The following is a 19,779-nucleotide window of genomic DNA, read 5'->3' on the forward strand; positions in this document are numbered from 1 at the left end:
ATGGGGTGGCATCTCGGGTGAGGAGGTGGGGCCGTGGGGGCCACGCGAAGCCACGAACACGAAGCGGGCCTATCCGCCTGCTCTGCTCTGGAAATTTCTCCTCTGTTCCTCCTTCCCCACGCGAGCGCTCTCTCCTCTGCTTCCCCTTTCCTCCCCGCGACTCTGCCCGGCTCTAGGGTTTTGCCCCCGATCGAAATGGTGGAAGTGGAGGAGGTCGGGAACAAGATGCGGTCGCAGATGCGCCTCCATCCGGAGCCGGAGGGCGACGCCGACCTCCCGCTCCCCGCCCTCTTCGACAGGGCGTCCCGGCTCCACGGCCTCGCCTCCAGCTCCGCCCTCGACCAGGTTCCCCCCTCTCTGGGTCGCCTCGTCGTCCTTCTCATAAGCGCTAAGAAATTGGGGTCTCGGGGGGCGAGTGGTGCGTGTGCTGATTTTTGCGCTGGGCAGGAAGGGATCCGGAAGGGGGTCGAGCTGCTGCGGCGCTGCGACGAGATGGTCAGCAAGCTCGGCCTCTTCTCCACTAACGAGACCAAGGAAGACGTCTCCACCGCCAACCTCAAATACCTGCTCGTATGCTCCCCTCCCTCCCTCTTCTCTGTGAATATGAATAAGTTCATGAAACAGGCCATAGATGACACTAGACGGCTAGTCAGTTATCAGTGCAGCTTGGATCACAACAATGCTAGGAAACTTACAGCTTTTTCAGCGTTTCCAAAATTCAATTGTTACTTTGGTTATATCTCAGATGATCTTTGTTGGTAATTTAGGTCCCATATTACCTCGGGGAAATGACTGAGAAGATCGCACAGGAGGACAGGATCCCAATTCTTAAGGCGTCACAGAATCATTTGAAGGTTAGCAATCCGCCCTGCCAAATTGATTCATTTGCCAACACACCACCCATTCCTCATGTACGAATCACTTCTTTTATGTTCCACAGGAATTCATTGCTCTATGTGAAGTACTGGAGCTTATTCTAGAGGATGAGCTTGAATTATCTAGACAGAAGCAACCTGATACTATGGCAAACAGAAGAGCACAGAAGGTGAGATTAATTACTTTTTTTTTGCTCTTAGCATAAACAGTTTGCACTCTATAATAGAAAAGCTAGATACAAATAAATATAGAAAAGCTAGATACAAATAAATAAGTACTGGATCCTTCCATAGATACAAATAAATAAGCTTAGATTGTAAGGTGATACCTGGGGAGTGTGTTGTCCCTCAACACAAGCTTGTGGTGGCGGATTTTCGTCTTCGGGTACGTGTCCACCGGGACAAATGTGCCAAGATTGCGAGAACAAAGTGGTGGAAGCTTAGAGGGGAAGCGGCACAAGCGTTTAAGGAAAGGATGCTAGGTGAGGGGCCTTGGGAAGAAGGAGAAGACGCAGATGACATGTGGCTAAAGATGGCAATATGTGTTCGGAAGGTGGCCTCAGAGGTGTTTGGCGTGAGTAGGGGAGGCAAACAGGAGGGGAAAGACACCTGGTGGTGGAACGACGAGGTGCAAAGGGCTATTAAGGAGAAGAAGGAGTGTTTCAAACGCCTCCATCTTGACAAGAGTGCAGCCAACATCGAGGGCTATAAATTAGCGAAGAGAGTTGCAAAGCGAGCTGTGAGTGTAGCAAAGGGTAAGGCGTATGATGACCTGTATCAGCGGCTAGGCACGAAAGAAGGGGAGAAGGACATTTATAGGATGGCTAGGATCCGCGAGCGGAAGACAAGGGACATCAACCAAATCAAATGCATTAAGGATGGGACAGATCGACTGCTAGTGAAGGATGAGGAGATCATGGATAGATGGAGAGAGTACTTCGACAAGTTGTTTAATGGAGAGAGTGAGAGCCCTACCCTTGAGTTAGATGACTCTTTTGACGATACCAACAGACGTTTTGTGAGGAGAATTCAGAAGGCAGAGATCGGGGAGGCTTTGAAGAGGATGAAGAGAGGTAAAGCGATGGGCCCTGATGGTATTCCCATTGAGGTGTGGAGATGCCTAGGAGATAGAGCAATAGTATGGTTAACTAAGCTTTTTAATCTCATTTTTCGGTCAAACAAGATGCCTGAAGAATGAAGGAGAAGTATATTAGTACCTATCTTCAAAAACAAGGGCGATGTTCAAAGTTGTACTAACTACCGTGGAATTAAGCTGATGAGCCATACGATGAAGCTTTGGGAGAGGGTTATCGAGCATCGCCTAAGAAGAGTGACAAGTGTGACCCAAAATCAATTTGGGTTCATGCCTGGAAGGTCAACCATGGAGGCGATTTTCTTAATACGACAATTGATGGAGAGATATAGGGAGCAGAAGAAGGACTTGCACATGGTCTTCATTGACCTTGAGAAGGCATATGACAAGGTACCGAGAAATGTCATGTGGTGGGTTTTGGAGAAGCACAAAGTCCCAACTAAGTACATTACCCTCATTAAGGATATGTACAAGGATGCGACGACGTTTGTCCGAACATGTGATGGCAACACCACTGACTTTTCTATTAACATAGGCCTACACCAGGGGTCAGCATTGAGACCTTATTTATTTGCTTTAGTGATGGATGAGGTCACAAGGGATATACAAGGTGAGATCCCTTGGTGTATGCTCTTTGCTGATGATGTGGTGCTAGTTGACTAGAGTAGGGCAGGAGTTAATATGAAGTTAGAGCTGTGGAGACGCACGTTAGAGTCGAAAGGATTCAGACTTAGTAGGACCAAGACCGAGTACATGATGTGCGATTTCAGCGCGACTAGGCATGAGGGGGGAGACGTTAGTCTAGATGGGCAAGTGGTGGTCCAGAAGGATACTTTTCGGTATTTATGATCGGTGCTACAAAAGGATGGCGACATTGATAAAGATGTTAGGCATAGAATTTCAGCTGGCTGGTTGAAATGGCGGCAAGCTTCTGGCATCCTTTGTGACAAGAGGGTGCCACAAAAGCTAAAAGGCAAATTCTATAGGATAGCAATTCGTCCGGCGATGTTATACGGTGCTGAATGTTGGCCTACAAAAAGGCGACATGTGCAGCAGCTGAGTGTAGCAGAGATGCGGATGTTGCGGTGGTTTTGCGGGCACACAAGGAGAGATAGAGTCCGGAACGAAGTTATTCGGGATAGGGTCGGGGTGGCACCAATTGAGGAGAAACTTACTCAGCATCGGCTAAGATGGTTTGGACATGTCCAACGAAGGCCTCCTGAGGCGCCGGTGCGTAATGGGGTTCTTGAGCGGGTCGATAATGTAAAGAGGGGTAGAGGTAGACCTAAACTGACGTGGGATGAGTTGGTTAAAAGAGACCTTAAGGATTGGAATATCTCTAAAGAGATAGCTTTGGATAGGAGCGCTTGGAGACTAGCTATCAATGTGCCTGAACCTTGAACTTATTTCTTTCGGGTTTCATCTCTAGCCTACCCCAACTTGCTTGGGAAAAAAGACTATGTTGTTGTTGTTTGTACTAGATCCTTCCATGGAGCCTGCAAAATCTGTTTACTCTGACATGTTTTCGGCTCGGTTAATCTCCTGTAATTTACTCTGTTCCGTATTTCTGGAGCCTAGATTGCCCGGTTCAAACGTCAAAAAGCTGCAGAAATGAAGCTCCAAGAGATTAAAGAGAGAAAAGAAAGGCGTGGACGCTCATTGAGGGCTGCTGCTTTATCTGCTCCTGTTGAAGCTGGGGAGGAAGATGCCTTGGAGGATGATGGGGAGGAAGAAAGAGAGGTTAGCATGCTACACCAGGAAGGTGTTCTGTGTTGAGTCATATGTTTATTCTGGTTTCAATATTTCAGCATATTTTAATTTAAATGACCTGTGGTGAATGTGATATACTAGAGCATATAGCTTTCTTCCTCAGAAGGCATTTTATTTTACTTTTGGCGAAATAATACATCCCTCAACTTTGTCCCAAGGATCACTTTAGTCCCTAAAAGTGTCAAATCAGCCAGCCATCCAAATCCTTGAAGTTTTCTTGTTGGGTCAAAATGGTCCCTGTGATGATGTGGTGCACCACATATTCATGCCATGTCAGCTATGGGCATCCTTGGATGAGTTAGCATGTTGCCATTGTCTCATTCACCTCTTGTTTAGTGAAATTTCTTGTTTAGTGAAATTAGAAATGATACTTGATGTGAACTCACTAGATTCTGAGATGCCCACCATCTTATGGAGCTGCTTGAGAAGGAACAGGCAAATATAGTGGCATCATAATAATTCATATTTTGTATTATTTATTTTTTATATTTATCATTATATATTTCTTTCCAATCTGAAATAATATTTGATGAACAATAATGTGATGTTTTAGCCTTCATATCTAAGGTCTCAGCAAATGAAGATCGAATTATATTTTATCAATTTTATTTATGCATAGCTACAAAAGTCCAATGGAAAATGAGGTGTAATAAAGACAATTCCTATATGCTAACTAATCCATGAGCACTTAATGCTGACGTGCGTTGAACATGCGGCATGACATGTCAACTTAGGGATCATTTTGACCCAGCAAGGAATCTTAAAGGACTTGGACAACCTATTTGATACTTTAGGGACTAACTTGAAACTTGGAGCAAAGTTTAGGACTATTTTGCCTTTATTTTTTTCCAATTAAAATGAGCTGTCATATACTAGAAAATATAGCTTTGCTCCTCTTGACAGGAAGGATTTTATTTTAATATTTCAAATTAACATGAGCTTGTGATATTCTAGAAGATGAAAGTCTATTCCACTTGACATGAGGGATTCTCATTTAGTAAGTCTGATGCTTGTAGGGACTAGGGAGCTTTATGAATTCGATGCATGTAGCTAGATCTTAATTACCTGCAGGAAGTCAATCACACACCCTGTGATGCTCTTTTTAGTGCATACCAAACCCGTGAGGATGAATCTTGTTCTCTCAAGTGACACTTGACACATAGCTACTATAAAATTTATCACATAGAAATAAATCTTCACGGCAAGGTCTTCAAATTTTTAATCCTTGTTCTTTCTATGCTACTTAAATTGGCATAACTAAATAAATCTTTCAGAATCTACATAGTGTTTTCATATCTTAACATTTAACAATGTGTGCTTCCAAAGCTTATACTATTACCTTGCAGTTCATTTTTATAATTAATTGGAACATGTGCTCTGGTTCTGATTTACTTTTACCATGTTGCAGGCTTGGTTAGCTACTATCTCATTGGCTCTCTGCAAGGTTAGTTTTCTTCGGCAAGTAATGTTACATAAGCTGATTTTAGAGGGTTTCTGTTTCTCAAATTGCAGTACTTGTATTCATCATATTTAAGTACTAATAGACCTGTTGTTATTCCTTATGTAGGCCTTTGATCTTCTCGACATGCTAAAGAAGGAAGAAGAAATGCTTCTAGCTGTAAAGGAAAGACAGGAAAAGGTAATGCTAATGATAGTGATTTGGCAATTTCTTGTCAGTGGAATCTTAGAGGCCAATCATATTTAGGAAACTTTTTTCTTCTAAGAATGTGGGATTATGAGGCTATGATGCCTCACTTAAATATGATAAATGCATATAATTTCTGCTTTGTACAATTTGGATGGGATATACTGTCAATCATATAATGAGGAAATTTCAACTTGTATGCAGCCTTGAGAAAAAAAGATGTTGGAATAGGAATTACAGTAGCTGGGTTCTCAACATAGCATCTGTCAAATGGTAATCGAAGATGTGATGTCTTCTGATTGGGCATCTCTTCATATAGCTTATTTTCTTATGATTGGGGAACTGCTATAGGACACTGGAAACATTCCATCCGATTAGTTCTTTTTTAGATGGGAAATTATAAAAAATATTTCATATGGTGTGAATCTGGTTGTTGACTAGTTTGTGAATATTTATGAAGAAACCATGGCTATTAAAATATCTAAAAATGATCCTTTCTCAACATATAATCCAGTAGATTTTTTACCCCCCCAAAAGCAATTGCTTTGATTAAACAGAAATTTTGCCTGTAATATTTCTGTAGGATGGGAATGCATTTGCTCGTGAAATGCTTGATGAGCGTACACAAAAAGCTGAAGCATGGCACCAGAATGCTGCAAACCGTGCACCATATTCCAAACCAGCTGATCCAATCACTTGCGCAACATTTGCTCAAGATGTCCTTGAAGGTAGAGCAAGTGTTTCACAAGCTCATGAGCACAAACACCAACCCCTGATATTTGGACCTGCAAGTCTTGTTGGTGGAGGACTAACCACTGAAAGGGAAAGAATGACAGCACAAGTTTTCCAGCCTGGTTACAGGTATGTTTTAAAAAGTGTTACACACCTTTTTTTCTTCTCTCGAATACGCAGGAGAGCTGCGTATCTTTGTATTAATAGAGAGAATAAGTCGGCCCCCTACAAGCAGCACACCTCACTCCGAGCCGAGCTGTGAGTGGCTGAGATACAGAAAGTTAGGTTTCTTACAAGTAAAAGAACACTTGACCATGAGACCCGCTCAGGACAAAAATAAAGAAACTTATCCTAGCCCACTGGCTTGACCAGCACTCAAGGAGTTAAGGCTCCGAGTGCCTGCAAGACACCACAAATGGTGTTCATCCTTGAAAGCCTGAAACAAGTTGTCCAAGCTCGGTCTGGCACCCTCAAAGACGCATGCATTTCGATGTTTCCAAATGATCCAAGCACCCAGCACAACCAATGTATTGAAACCTTTCCGTTTGTCTTTCTGGATCTTTTTGGCACTCTTCCTCCACCAATCTGAGAAAGAGAATTCATGTCTTGAGGGGACACAGAGCTGCCAACCAAAACTTGATAGGACGCGAAATAAGAAATCGCTGGTGAATACACAAGTGGTGAGTATATGTTGGATATCTTCGGCTTCCTGATCACAAAATAAACAGCGTTCAGGATGAGGGAGATTTCTCCTAGCCAAACGGTCTGCTGTCCAACATCTATTTCTTACAGCTAACCACAGAAAAATTTTGCACTTTGCGGGTGCCCATGTTTTCCAGATTCTGCGCCAAGGTTCAAATGTAGTTGCTCCATTGAAAAAGGCCAAGTATGCCAACTTAGCTGTATACTGTCCTGAGGCATCGAATCTCCAAATGTGAGTGTCATCCTCTTGAGTAAGCACGAAATCAGATAGAATGTCTGTCAGCTGGAACAATTCATATAGCCCGATTAAAGATAAACCTCCTTGTATGTCATGCGCCCATCTGTGGTCAACCAAAGCATCTGCAACTAGGCGTATGTTGCGAGCACGTGTCGGGATCGCAGCAAACACCGTTGGTGCGAGATCATTGATCGAGTTACCATGAATCCATCTGTCTGTCCAGAATTTAGTAGTAGATCCGCTACCAATTGTAGTTTGCAAAGCAATCTGAAAAGGTGCAGCCACATTGGCGTGTATAGGAATATCCAGGGACAGCCAAGGTTTGCTTGTATCAGTTTTTCTGAGCCAAAGCCATCTCACCTGTAATGCCCAGCCCATGATCTCAAGATTCAGAATCCCCAAGCCACCCAATTCTAGTGGTCTTTGCACCTTTTCCCAAGCTACCAGGCAGCAGCCACCCTGTACTTCTCGCCTTCCCTTCCAAAGAAAAGCTCTCCGAATCTTGTTAATCGCTTTGATGAACCATTTAGGGACATTTAATGCAATCAGGACATGTATTGGCAGAGCTGAGATCACAAATCGTACCCAAGTTGCTCGACCCGCCATGTTCATCAGATTAGCCTTCCAACTAGGCAACTTGTCACCGATCCTTTCCACCCAAGGCAAAAGGTCCGTTTTCCTTAGTTTCTTGTTGGATATTGGTAGACCCAAGTAGGTACATGGGAATTCGGCAACTGAGCAGGCCAACGTTGAAGATATCTCTGTGATTTCAGTTTCTTCACATCTGATGGGAATGGCACAGCTCTTCTGAAAATTGGTACGGAGCCCTGATGCTTCTCCAAACACATCTAATATTTGCGCGGTCAGATTCATCTCGTCTTCAGTTGGCCGAATGAATAATGCAACATCATCCGCATACAGAGAAATCCGCTGTCCATTATTACCTCTTGTAAATGGCTGTAACAATCCCAGCCCCTCCGCCTTGGTGAATAGGCTGTTTAAGACGTCCATAACCAAAATAAATAGCATAGGCGATAGAGGATCGCCTTGCCGGAGGCCACGCTGATGTCTGATTACTTCCCCAGGTTCCCCATTAACCAAAATTCTTGTGGATGCCGTTGTGAGCAGATGAGAGACCAAATTGCACCAAGCAGTACCAAAGCCCAAGTGTTGCAAGATTTCCAACAGAAATGACCAAGAAACTGAATCAAATGCTTTTGAGATATCAAGCTTCAAGAAAATGCTTGGTACCTTCTTTTTGTGCAGCAGCTTAATGGTTTGTTGTACAAGCATATAGTTGTCGTGGATGCATCTTCCTTGCACAAAAGCACTTTGATTGGTAGCCACTAGTTCCTTGAGCATCGGCGCCAAACGATTAGCCAATATCTTAGTAACCAATTTTGCAAAACTGTGCACTAGACTAATAGGTCTGTAATCCGTGGGCAAATAAGCTTCCTCCTTTGGTATTAATGTGAGATAAGCCGAGTTAAGAAGCCATAATTTCCTCGCGTCACCCTGTTGTAGGGTGAGTATTGCCGCCATCAAATCTGACTTGATTATCTGCCAACAGGACTTGTAGAAACGTCCAGTATACCTGTCTGGACCAGGAGCTATCTGCCGGAAGATTCTTGATGGTTAGCCAAACCTCATCTTCAGTAATAGGAGCATCCAAAGCTGAAAGATCAATGCCTTCCCGATGGAAAAAATCAAGATCCAAAGTGGAGGCCCTCACAAGTGGAGTGCCAATTAGGCCATCAAAATATTCAAAGAAGGCAGCATGCTTATCCTCCTGACTAGTGACCACCTCTCCATTTTGTATGAGTTTAGAGATGAAGTTTTTCCTCTTACGAAATCTGGCTTGACTATGGAACAAGGCTGTGTTTGCGTCCCCATCTTTTAAGAACCTAATCCGCGATCGCAGCCGGGCCACAGTTCTTTCCAGGGAAGACAGGACCAAACAATATCTCTTGGACTCACATCTCAACCAATCTTTTTCCGGAGTCAGTGCACGGCTGTCTTGTGCAATCTCCAGTCGATGCAAAATCTCCCGAGCTAGACCTAGCTGTGTTTTTACATGTCCCACTTGTTTTTGACTCCAAGATTGTAGAGCCTTAGTGAGCCTTTTCAACTTCATGGCAATCTGCTCCATGGGACAAGAAGCTGAGACTGGCTGTTCCCATGACTGTGCAACTGTTTCATGGAAATCTGGGAACTTAGTCCGAAAACTCTCAAAGTGAAATCTCCGCTTACCACGGTTCCCTTCTCTGAGGCCAAGAAGCAAGGGGCAATGATCTGATATTTGAGATGCCGGACTCTGAAGAATACAATCCGGGAAAGTGTCCTCCCAATCTGAAGTGCAAAGGACTCGATCAAGTTTAACTAGAGTCGGTGCCTCTCTTTCATTCGACCACGTATATCTCCTACCGATCAGCGGTATCTCCTTCAACTCAACGTCGTTTACAAACCTTCGGAATCGCCCCATCATAGCATGGTTTAAGTTCTCGTTATTCTTGTCCTCGGCTGAGTAAATATACACCTGAAACACTGCAATGTTTGTGTTTTCTATACTACACATGCTTGCTAATGATAACCTTGTTTTTTTGTGAACATGGAACGACCACTATTTACCACAATTCCTAGGGAAAAACACTCCTAAGTTACAATATCATACTGAAATTTGAGTGTACACCTCTGGAGTCTTGTTTTGTCCTGTATTATCCAGGAACTTTGATGTTTCATGGAGCATTGTTGGAGTTGATGCTAACCTGAGTACCCATCCTATTGCTTGAATCATATATAGGCTGCCAACAATGAGCATAGAAGAAGCCGGTTTACGTGAAATGAAAATGATGGAGAAATGGCAAGAAAGGACTGCAAACATGATCAAAGAAGCAAACTCAGCATGGCACAAGGACGGCACTAGCTCAGCCCAAGAAGATGAGGACGCCGAGGAGGCAAAAGCAAGAGCTTGGGACGACTGGAAGGATGACAACCCTCGTGGTGCTGGCAACAAGAAGCTCACGCCCTGCGGCTAAATCGCTTGCAATGTGTTGAAATACCCCCTTGTGATGGATGTTCGTGTAGATTTTAGATTGTTTGATTTTTGTTGATGTCTCAGTTGTGCTTTTGTAGTAATGTTCTGTGTAAGTATGATACGATACCGATAATGTGGTCTGCAAGTCAGCAAGTGCATTATTTCATAGGCTATTGAAAGAGTAGCATCTTGTCTAATCATGTGGTGGGTGTTATCGTCTTCTGGGTATGCGAAGAGCTGCCGCAGGATATATCGCTTTGAGTGTGTTGTATGGCTGAAGAAATATTGTTTTGCCACATCGGGCCGCGACAGGCGTCGTCATGTTGTCAGCTGGGAGCTCCTGGGCATGGAGTTGTTGCGGTAGCATGGTGTCGCTCGAACCGTGTGCAGAATAGCACAAAAGTTGCAATTTCGATTTGATGGGATTGAGTAGAGTTGGTGGCTGGCCCTAGTACGTTTGATTCGGTTTTTTTTTCTTCCTCTTTTCTGTTTGCCTTTTTTATGGACAAAAAATTACCATTTCTCTCTATACGAAACAGGGCATTTTTTTTAAAAAAAAAAAGTTGCAACACGATGAGCCTAGGTACAATCAAATATTCACGCAAAAGTACAACCAAAGCATATATCTCTGCACAAACAATGCTACGGGACCACAGTCCATTACTGCTTATGGGATCAGCTGCACGGAGCACGTACAGGGGTTTCCGTTTTGAGTACTTTTGGCCGAAGCTGCCAGGATATCAGGAGACCGTGCAACAGGCTTGGCAACAACCAGTGCACATATTCAACCCTTTCCTTCGGCTGCATATTAAACTCACAAGAACAGCAAAAGCTTTGAAACAATGGGCTAGGAAATTGATAGGAAACAATAAATTGCTGCTGTGTGCGGCCGGGCAATTGATAGGAATATTGGATGTAGTCCAGGAACACAGGCAACTCAGCGAAGATGAAATCAGTTTGAGGAGAGACTTGAAAGTCCGATTTCTGGGTTTAACTGCGGTAGAAAAATTACGTGCCAAACAGAAATCAAGGCTAACACATCAAAGCAAATGAGTCCAGCAGTAAATTATTTTTTCTTTATGCAAATGGCAGAAGGAGAAAGAACTTCATCAGGCAATTAGTAACTCAAGATGGCATCAAACTTACACAGCAAGAGAAAGCAGATGCTGTGTTTCAGCACTTCACTTCCAGAATTGGTGAGAGCCAAAACAGGGAAGTCACGGTGGATTGGGATACTATCAATTTGGTCTCACAGAATTTGCAGCATTTGGAAGTTGACTTCACAGAGGAAGAAGTAAAACAAGTCATTCATGATATAGCATCAGACAAGGCCCCGGGGCCAGATGGGTTCATTGGTGCCTTCTACAAGGCCAGCTGGGGTGTCATCAAAGAGGACATAGTGGCGGCAGTGAATTACTTTTTCAACAGACATGATCAGCATTTCAATCTTCTCAACAATGCCCACATTATTCTTTTGCCAAAAAAAGAAGATGCCAGCCAAGTGGGAGATTTCAGGCCTATTAGCTTGGCACACAGTGTGACAAAGCTGATTTCCAAGCTGTTGGCAACAAGACTCTCAGCAGATTTAGACAAACTGATCTCAAGAGCACAAAGTGCTTTCATCAAGAAGAGAAGTATACAGGATAATTTTCTTTACACTCAAAACCTGATCAGAGAACTGCACAGAGCAAAGAGGCCTTCTCTATTCCTCAAGCTAGATATTGCTAAGGCCTTTGACACTGTCAGATGGGATTATCTTCAGGAAGTAATGCAGCAAATGGGATTTGGCCCGAGATGGAGGGCATGGGTAACAACTCTGCTAGCAACAGCAACATCATCGGTCCTACTGAATGGAGAGAGAGGCAAATGGTTCAAGCACAAGACAGGTTTGAGGCAAGGGGATCCCCTATCCCCTATGCTTTTTATCATAGCCATGGAACCGCTACAACTGATGCTCAACATGGCAACACAGCAAGGCTTGCTGTCACCAATTGCCAATAGAAACGCAAAAATAAGAATAAGCTTGTATGCCGATGATGCTGCTATATTTGTCAATCCATAAGTGAAGAGGTGCAGATTGTCCAGAGTATCTTGAGGGCTTTTGGGAGTGCATCTGGATTGATCACCAATACGGCTAAAAGTGCTGTTTACCCTGTTTGTTGCGATGGCCTGAACCTGGATCACATAATGCAAGCTTTCAGATGCCCAATAAAGACTTTCCCGTGTACGTACCTCGGATTACCACTACATGTCAGGCAACTCAAGAGAGTGGAGGTGCAACCACTAATTGACAAAGTCGGAGCAAAACTGACAGCCTGGAAAGGAAGATTATTAAATAAAGCGGGAAGATTGAAGTTTGTCAATTCAGTACTGTCATCCATCCCAACCTATTACATGACAGTTTTCAAATTACAGAAATGGGCCATTAAGAAAATTGATAAATTGAGAAGGAATTTCCTATGGAAAGGAATGCCTGAGGCCAACGGTGGACATTGTTTGGTAAAATGGAGTAAAGCCATGAGGCCTAAGACATTTGGTGGTTTGGGAATCCTGGATCTGGACCTTTTCAGCAGAGCATTAAGGTTGAGATGGCTATGGTTTCAGTGGACATCACCAGACCGACCTTGGGTGGGGACTGAGCCACCTGTAAATGCAGTGGACAGGCAACTATTCAGAGTCAGCACAGTTGTAACGGTGGGCGATGGAGCAACAGCAAGCTTCTGGCAATCTTCTTGGTTGAATGGCCAGGCGCCAATGGATCTTTTCCCGGACCTTTATCGTCTAGCTTGGAGGAAAAATAAAACCATCAAAGAAGAGTTGTTTCAGCAAAATTGGACACGGGGATTGTGGAGAATGCAGACGGTAGAACAAATGGCTGACTTTGTTGCATTATGGGACTCAGTACAAGAACTACAGCTCTCAAACAATCCTGATACTATTGCTTGGAGATGGACGGCAGATGGTGTTTACACGGCAAAGTCAGCGTACAAGGCGCAATTTTTGGGATCTTACAGCCCATTCAGAGGTGACTACATCTGGCAGGCAGAAGCTGAAGGCAAGCACAGGTTCTTTGCCTGGCTTTTGGTTCAGAGCAAAATTTTAACGGCTGACCAACTACAAGCGAGACAATGGCCCTGCAACCCAACTTGCTCTCTCTGCAACCAAGAACAAGAAACAGCATCTCACCTGCTACTGCATTGTCCCTTTGCTCGCCAAGTCTGGGACAAAATGGTTGAGTGGACACAGAATCTAGTTGCCCAACCGAACCCAGGCCTGCAAGTAATGGGATTGGTGGGAGAAGGAGCTCGTCCAGTTACCGAAGAAAACAAGGCAGATTAAAGCAGCTTTGTTGATCTACACGGCTTGGAACATATGGAAAGAACGAAATCAGCGCGTCTTTCAGCAGAAAATTGGGTCACCAGCGGAGATGGTGCATGCTATCAAGGAGGAGATCAACGAAAGAAGGAGGGCTTGTGGCCATCCTGAGCTACCATTTATGTTTAATGATTAAGTACCTTGTTTCTGAGTTAGAGTGTTATTTATTTTATGTAATATCGGAACTGTAATGACTCTGACTTGCTTCATCTCTCTTAAATGACATAGCAGCGCTCCTGCAACTTTTTCAAAAAAAAAAATAATGCTACGGCCATGCACAGCTTCCGGAATGCTACACGAGTGGAGTTTATGCCAGGCAGAGACCCGTAGTGTACTAGTAGTGTTTACCAATACTCCAAGAGGAAATAGATGCATTGCTTACCTTCGATCCTTGTAAACATCAAGCGAACTCTCCTGAATCGAACTATGGCATTGGCAAGCACGAACATTTACTTTACAGCTCAACAACTAACTGCTTAAGGTTGGTACTATCTGGTGGGTGCGATCCTGTCTGTGGGTGCTGCTGGCTTTTGCAGTTTTCAAGGAGGCAGTGCAGCCGAAATTCCTGATGAGTTTCCAAACCAAGGTCAGTCAGATCACGCTGCTGTCTGAATCACCGGCCGCTCGCGTCGTTCTTTCCCCGTCTACAGTAGAGAGCAGAGGAAAAGGGCGACCGCGAGGCGAGCGACTCTTCCGGCGGTGATTCCGCCGCCCTCCTCCTTCTCCGTCGGCCGTTACGGCGGCGGCAAGGGAGGAGGGCTGCGGAATCGACGTGTGGATGTAAATAGCTTAGGTAGTTGTTTGTCTAGGGCTAGGTTTTGCTTGCTGTCGAGTTTCGACGGTGGAGCTAGGGTTGGCCGGAAAGGAGATCTCATCGCTCTCGTTCGTCGGATGGTGGCGGTGGTTCTCCCTCTTCTTCGGCTGGTGTTCCTTCCCCTTGTGGCCGTCCCGGGTGACGAGGCGGAGTGGATTTTGGTCCTCCGGGGCAGTCCAGGTGAGATCTTGGTCTTATTTGGGTTACCCTGTGAGGTTGGTTGGGGTCCTCCGGTTGGTTTGCGGATGGATTTCGTGCGGGTTGGCCGAGTTTGTGCTGGATCCTTGGTCGGATTTTGTGATGGGATCTGGGATTCTTGGCCGGCTCGTTCGTTGCTTCATCTCTGCGAAGGGATGGTAGCTTCCAGTCATCCCCATGGTGGGATGTGGATTCCGGCCGTCAGTTTCCGTCCTGGCGGCGTCGGATGTCTCCGGCGGTTCTCGATGGAGAAGATGCCGATGTTCGTTCAAAGGATTAGATACCTGGAAGAAGAGCAACTTTGCAAAGAAGTCCCTTCCTATATTTGTTTGTAATTTTCTTTTCTTTTCGAGTCGTGGTTGTAACCTGGGGATGTACTGCTACTGTTCAATATAATCTATATCCCTTCGCAAAAAAAAAGGATCACGCTGCTGTCTGTACCTCGCACAGTACGTCGTCGTCAGGTTTCCTGAAACTTTACGAAACACAAGAGGAAGTTTCCTGGCAGCTACGACCATCATCAACCAAATCCTTCGCAGGTAGCCCCGCATTTTCATGAGGTGTGTATGGTGTGATATACTAGTGCAACCGTACACGACAACGAAACTTAACCTGTCCATAGTGCAATATTGATGACGGTGAAATTATATTTTTGCGGTTCAAGAAGTATCTGCTGACTGTTGTGCTGCCGACTTGACGTCCCTGTCACTCAACTGCAAGCTCTAAGCTCTGCACCCGTGTTTCTTTCAGAAAATAAGCTCTGCACCCGTGTCACGACTGACTGTTGGATCGCGTAGTGGTCAACAAAGTTCAGTTTCGATATATCTATCGGCAGGGCGAAGCTAGCTCTAAACTTACCATGGTGCATCCTTAAGGAGTACGCAAAAATTTGTAGCAATATATGGTACGGTGAATATGAGCCTAGATAGTGCAGAAAATTTTCTTACCCGGCACCAGGCAAACTGAATGCAGCGTCGCCCCTATCTATCGGCTCGCAGTAGTTGACCATCGTTACCGTGATCGATAATTCGATATCGCTGTCCGCCTACGCTACGCTGTCCCCCAAAAAAATACAACTTAAATAGATTAATCATATAATATACTTTTATACTAAGTTCTTTTTGGAGACATAAATGTTTGTATTTTTTATATAAATTTGATCAATCTTGAAATTGTTGACTTCTCGGAAAGCGAGAGCTGTATTCTTTTTGGGACGAAGAGATTACCATATATTTTAACTAGCACAAGTTGTTGCAAAGTAAAAACAATCTATTTTCTTAAAGGTTAGATTCATTTATTCACTAAAATATTTAAAAATATTGTTCTATTATTGAACCATTCTGATCTGAAATTCTAGATTCACCACTACTGACTGGTGCCGGTGTCTGTGGACGTATGCCTGTTAAAAAGAATGAAGAAAGAAGAATCAGTTTCAATGCATGTCGATATATCAGTTTATTTGTTGCCTTGTTTCATTTTTAATTTCGATCTAGCCGTTTGCGTAATAGCGCTTGGTGTCAGGTTGTTTTTCGACGACGGAGACGTCGAAACTTTCAGTTAAATCCCTCATGATGAGTTCTCTTTCGTCTCATGCAAACGCATCCATCGCATCCGCCGTAGTATACCTTGCTAAACGAGAGAGAGAAGAAACCTTCAAATAAAACGGAGGCGAAAGAATCGCATCGCCATCGCACGCCGCAGAGGTAGGTCCCGTGCGAACCGGCCGTTTTTTTCCCGCGCCGGGCGCGAATCACTCGCTCGATCGTCTTCCTTGTCCCGAGTCGTCCTCCCTGCTATAAACGCGAGCATCGTCTTCTCCACCCCTCACCTTCCTGCCTCCTTCCCCCCTACCTCGAACCCTCCTCTCTTCAATCCCATCCCTCGGCTACAAGGTAACACTTACCATCGCCATGAAGCTTAGCTTGCCGTTCTTCGGTTCCTCCTCTTGCAAGAAGGTGACGAAGAGGACGGGGTCAAAGGACGACGGCAAGAGCGGCTCCTTCGGCTCCACCACGTCGTCCTCCGACGAGTGCGCGTCCGTCACGACGCCGCGCACCGTCCTGCCGCCGCCGCCGGCGTCCGCGTCCGCGTCGGGGGCCAAGAGAAACCCGGCGGCGCCCGCGCCCCTGACGAGGGAGGACCTGGAGACCGCCCTGAGGAGGGTGGTCTCGAGAGAGGAGGAGCTGGCCGAGATGCTCGCCGAGGCGGCGGGGTCCGGGGTCCTGCTGGAGGAGATCGCGGCCGAGGCCCAGGCGGCGGCGGCGGACGAGGGGGAGCTCAGGGACACGTTCGCGGTGTTCGACGCCGACGGGGACGGCAGGATCTCGGCCGAGGAGCTCCTCGCCGTGCTCGCCTCGCTCGGCGACGACCGGTGCTCCGTCGAGGATTGCAGACGCATGATCGGCGGCGTGGACGTCGACGGCGACGGCTTCGTGTGCTTCAATGAGTTCGCGCGCATGATGACGCAAGGGGTTTGATATGTCGGGGTGGTTGATCTGTGTTTCCGTTGCGTATCCTCCGTGCAGTTGTGTTCTTGGATGTCAATACAAGTTGTTGTATCCTCCGTCGTGCGAGGTGAATCCAACAAAAGAGTTTTGTTCGTTTCATTCCAATTTCCAAGGATGATCACGAATGAATTTTCCGGCCATTCAAAAAAACTCCAAACATACTTCATTAATTTCTCTAGCTTGACGAATGGAGTGTTTGATCCTCCATAACACTACGTAGAGCCACCACTGATAATCATGAAAAAATTGCAATTCTAGGACTGCAAATATTGACCACTCGTGATTTTGCCACTCCCAGTGAATGACACTGTGGGACCATCTGTGCCTATGAAATGTGGATCTAATGGCAAAATAGCAAAGGCCAATGTTTGCAGTCCTATTAATACAAAAATATGAGAGATATAACTAAATTTCGAGGAATCTATTTATCGTGCCCTACTACACGCGATAGCGTCACAGAAGGACCGGAGACCCTGTTCGTTCATCTTCTTCAGGGAGGGTGGAGCGGTCACCAACGAGCTAGGTGAGAGGGGGGTTGGAGCGGCCACCGACGAGGGATGAGAGGTAGGGGGAGCGGCCGCCGGCAAGGTCTCTAGCAGCCGGGGTGGTGGTCTAGGTGGTGGAGCTTAGGGTTCGGGGTTTCGGGGCTCCAATTTCCACATGCCCTAGAGAAGGAGGTTGGTGGCGGTGGCGGCAGATCGGTGGTGGTGGCAGTTCAGCCGGCGGCTGAGGTGAGGCATCCGGTGAGCGGTGGCCGGAGGAAGCAGGGGCGACATAGCTGGACCACCAGCGGTGGATCCCGCCAGGGGAAGAGCAGGAGGAGGGAGGCCAGCGTACGACGACACCGGGTGAGTTCTTCACAATCTATTGCTGCTGGATGACCTTCTACGATGGCGACGGATCGATTCGATAGACCGCACAGACGGGGAGGGCGCTGCCCCCGGCGAAGGTCATGGGCGACCTCCCCGGGCGCGCGCTAGGAGCTGTGTTACATGGACACGGGTGCGGGTGTCGGAATCCGACTCGGGTGCGGGTGTTCGATTCAGCAAATCCTAAAAAACAGGATTCGGGGATTCGTCAAATATATTTTTTGTTTTTAAATTTTACAAATAAATATGCAAATATACAAATAAGGGAAAAGAGAAATGAATAAGGGAAACAGAGAATGAGATGGGATGCCCTGCTCTTTGGCCCATGTTGACATCCAGCCCACCACATCCTTGCCCTAAGCATAAGCAGCCCAAACAGCCCACCAGGTATCCCCCACCTTATCTTCACCCAACGCCTCCCCTCCCCTGTTCGACGCCTCGGGTCGATCGGCGATGGCGAGCGCTCGCCCCTGCCTCGTCTGCCCCGCCATCCCAGCCTCCGCCGCCGCCGAGGTTCGTCCCCTACCTCCTCCTCCTCTGCGCAGCTGCCCCTACCTCCTCCGCCCTCCACTTCTCTCTCTCTCTCTCCCCCCTTCTCTTCCCCGTGCTGGCGGAGGGTGGCGGTCGGCGGCCGGTGCGTGCGGCGGAGGACCGCGGCCGGCAGCCTGCACGGGAGGAGGCGGTGACGGCCAGCGTGGATGCGGCGAAGGCCAACGGCCGGCGTCGCGCGGGGATGGGCGGGGGGCACAGCGGAGGACGACGACCGGCGCGGGCGGGCGCGGCGTGGCGAAGGATACTGCTGCGGCGTGTCTGGTACGCGTCGCATCGCGTCCGACGCGAATCGACGCGCCAAAAAAATTTTGGACGCGCGTGTCCCGGTAACACAGGCTAGGAGGCCGTCAAGGGGGCGCGCCGTGGAGGACGACCGGCGACGCGAGGAAGGAAGGGGCGTGGGTGGCAGCAGCGGAAGGTTTAGCCTAGGATCCCAAACCCTAATCCTGTGATACCATGTAGAATAGGATTGATGTATAATGGATTGTATTCATTAAGGCCTCGGCTGGTATATATAAGAGTACATGACTTGGGGGGCAAGACTCCTCAGAATACATATGGCAGTCTACGATACGTATATCTATAACTACCAAATATACTCTAATACATATTGTCATCATCTTTTGAAAAATGCCCTCACCAACAATCTGAGTCAGTAAAGCAACTAGTCGTCCTTGGAGGCATGTGTGACAGGCCGGCCACCCAAATATCCTATTGCGTGGACAAGGAAAATTGGCAAGGCAGACACTGATCTGAAACATGGGCGGATGCAGTATCTTTTCACTTGATAAATGATAAGAGAGTATATGCACTAGTCATTGAAACTTAGCCAAGTGGCTAGCATAATTAAGACAAGCAACCGTTAACATACTGCTTTGGTGGGGCTAGAAAATTTTCAGAATGGCTAATTAGATACAGGATCGTTAGTCCTGATTCATGAGTAACAAAATGGAGGCATAAACTGCCGAGAATGTGATAGATAATAGAGCACCATTGGATCAGAAGCTGGGTGAAGGACCTGCAACTAGTTTGGTATTTGGTAATGTATATGTATTGTGGATTTTGGCTGCCAAAAGCCCTCAGATGGGGATGCCCCCCCCCCCCCCCACCCCCCACCACGGGTGACCGTCAAAAAGAGAAAACTAGTTTGGTAATCCAAAGCAGCTTCGCATCATTTCAAGTTTCAACCTACACAAGCTCAGGCGCAACCTTAAGTGAAACCATCAAGAGGGGAAAAAGAATCATTTACCACAACCAGCCGTGACCTGTAGTCGAGGAGAGCCGGCACTACTAGAATCCTAATAATCCCCGAGTGTTCTTATACAGTCAGCTATTACTTAAGACCGTGGGAAATAGCAATAGCCTACAGTTGACC

At 46.4% G+C, this 19,779-nt stretch overlaps 2 protein-coding genes across 3 annotated transcripts; both read left to right on the forward strand.

Annotated features, from left to right (window-relative positions):
• The first annotated feature begins 95 nt into the window (after positions 1–95).
• LOC120685521 (PP2A regulatory subunit TAP46-like) lies at positions 96–10,286 on the forward strand. 2 transcript variants are annotated; one of them, XR_005679611.1, is made up of 10 exons: positions 96–345; positions 448–570; positions 768–854; positions 941–1,045; positions 3,547–3,708; positions 5,147–5,182; positions 5,306–5,377; positions 5,967–6,244; positions 8,626–9,488; positions 9,856–10,286. XR_005679611.1 is itself a non-coding variant. In XM_039967503.1 (9 exons), exons 1-9 carry the CDS (start codon positions 196–198, stop codon positions 10,088–10,090), a joined length of 1,248 nt encoding a protein of 415 aa, XP_039823437.1. In that variant the 5' UTR covers positions 96–195; the 3' UTR covers positions 10,091–10,286. The 2 variants fall into 2 exon arrangements, 1 of the variants encoding a protein (XP_039823437.1); XM_039967503.1 differs by lacking the exon at positions 8,626–9,488.
• Positions 10,287–16,181: 5,895 nt separating this feature from the next.
• Positions 16,182–17,082, forward strand: LOC120685523 (probable calcium-binding protein CML36). Its single transcript, XM_039967505.1, has one exon. The coding sequence runs from the start codon at positions 16,387–16,389 to the stop codon at positions 16,951–16,953; it is 567 nt and encodes a 188-aa protein (XP_039823439.1). The 5' UTR covers positions 16,182–16,386; the 3' UTR covers positions 16,954–17,082.
• Positions 17,083–19,779: the final 2,697 nt, after the last annotated feature.

The sequence above is a fragment of the Panicum virgatum genome, chromosome 8N (assembly GCF_016808335.1).
Source record: "Panicum virgatum strain AP13 chromosome 8N, P.virgatum_v5, whole genome shotgun sequence".
Taxonomy (NCBI): domain Eukaryota; kingdom Viridiplantae; phylum Streptophyta; class Magnoliopsida; order Poales; family Poaceae; genus Panicum; species Panicum virgatum.

Bases quoted from the DNA above. Each gene is read 5' to 3' on its own strand.
- LOC120685521 (XM_039967503.1), top strand. From the start codon at position 196: ATGGTGGAAGTGGAGGAGGTCGGGAACAAGATGCGGTCGCAGATGCGC. The intron at 571-767 runs GTATGCTCCCCT...TTGGTAATTTAG, and splicing joins CCAACCTCAAATACCTGCTC to GTCCCATATTACCTCGGGGA. The intron at 6,245-9,855 runs GTATGTTTTAAA...AATCATATATAG, and splicing joins GTTTTCCAGCCTGGTTACAG to GCTGCCAACAATGAGCATAG.
- LOC120685523 (XM_039967505.1), top strand. From the start codon at position 16,387: ATGAAGCTTAGCTTGCCGTTCTTCGGTTCCTCCTCTTGCAAGAAGGTG.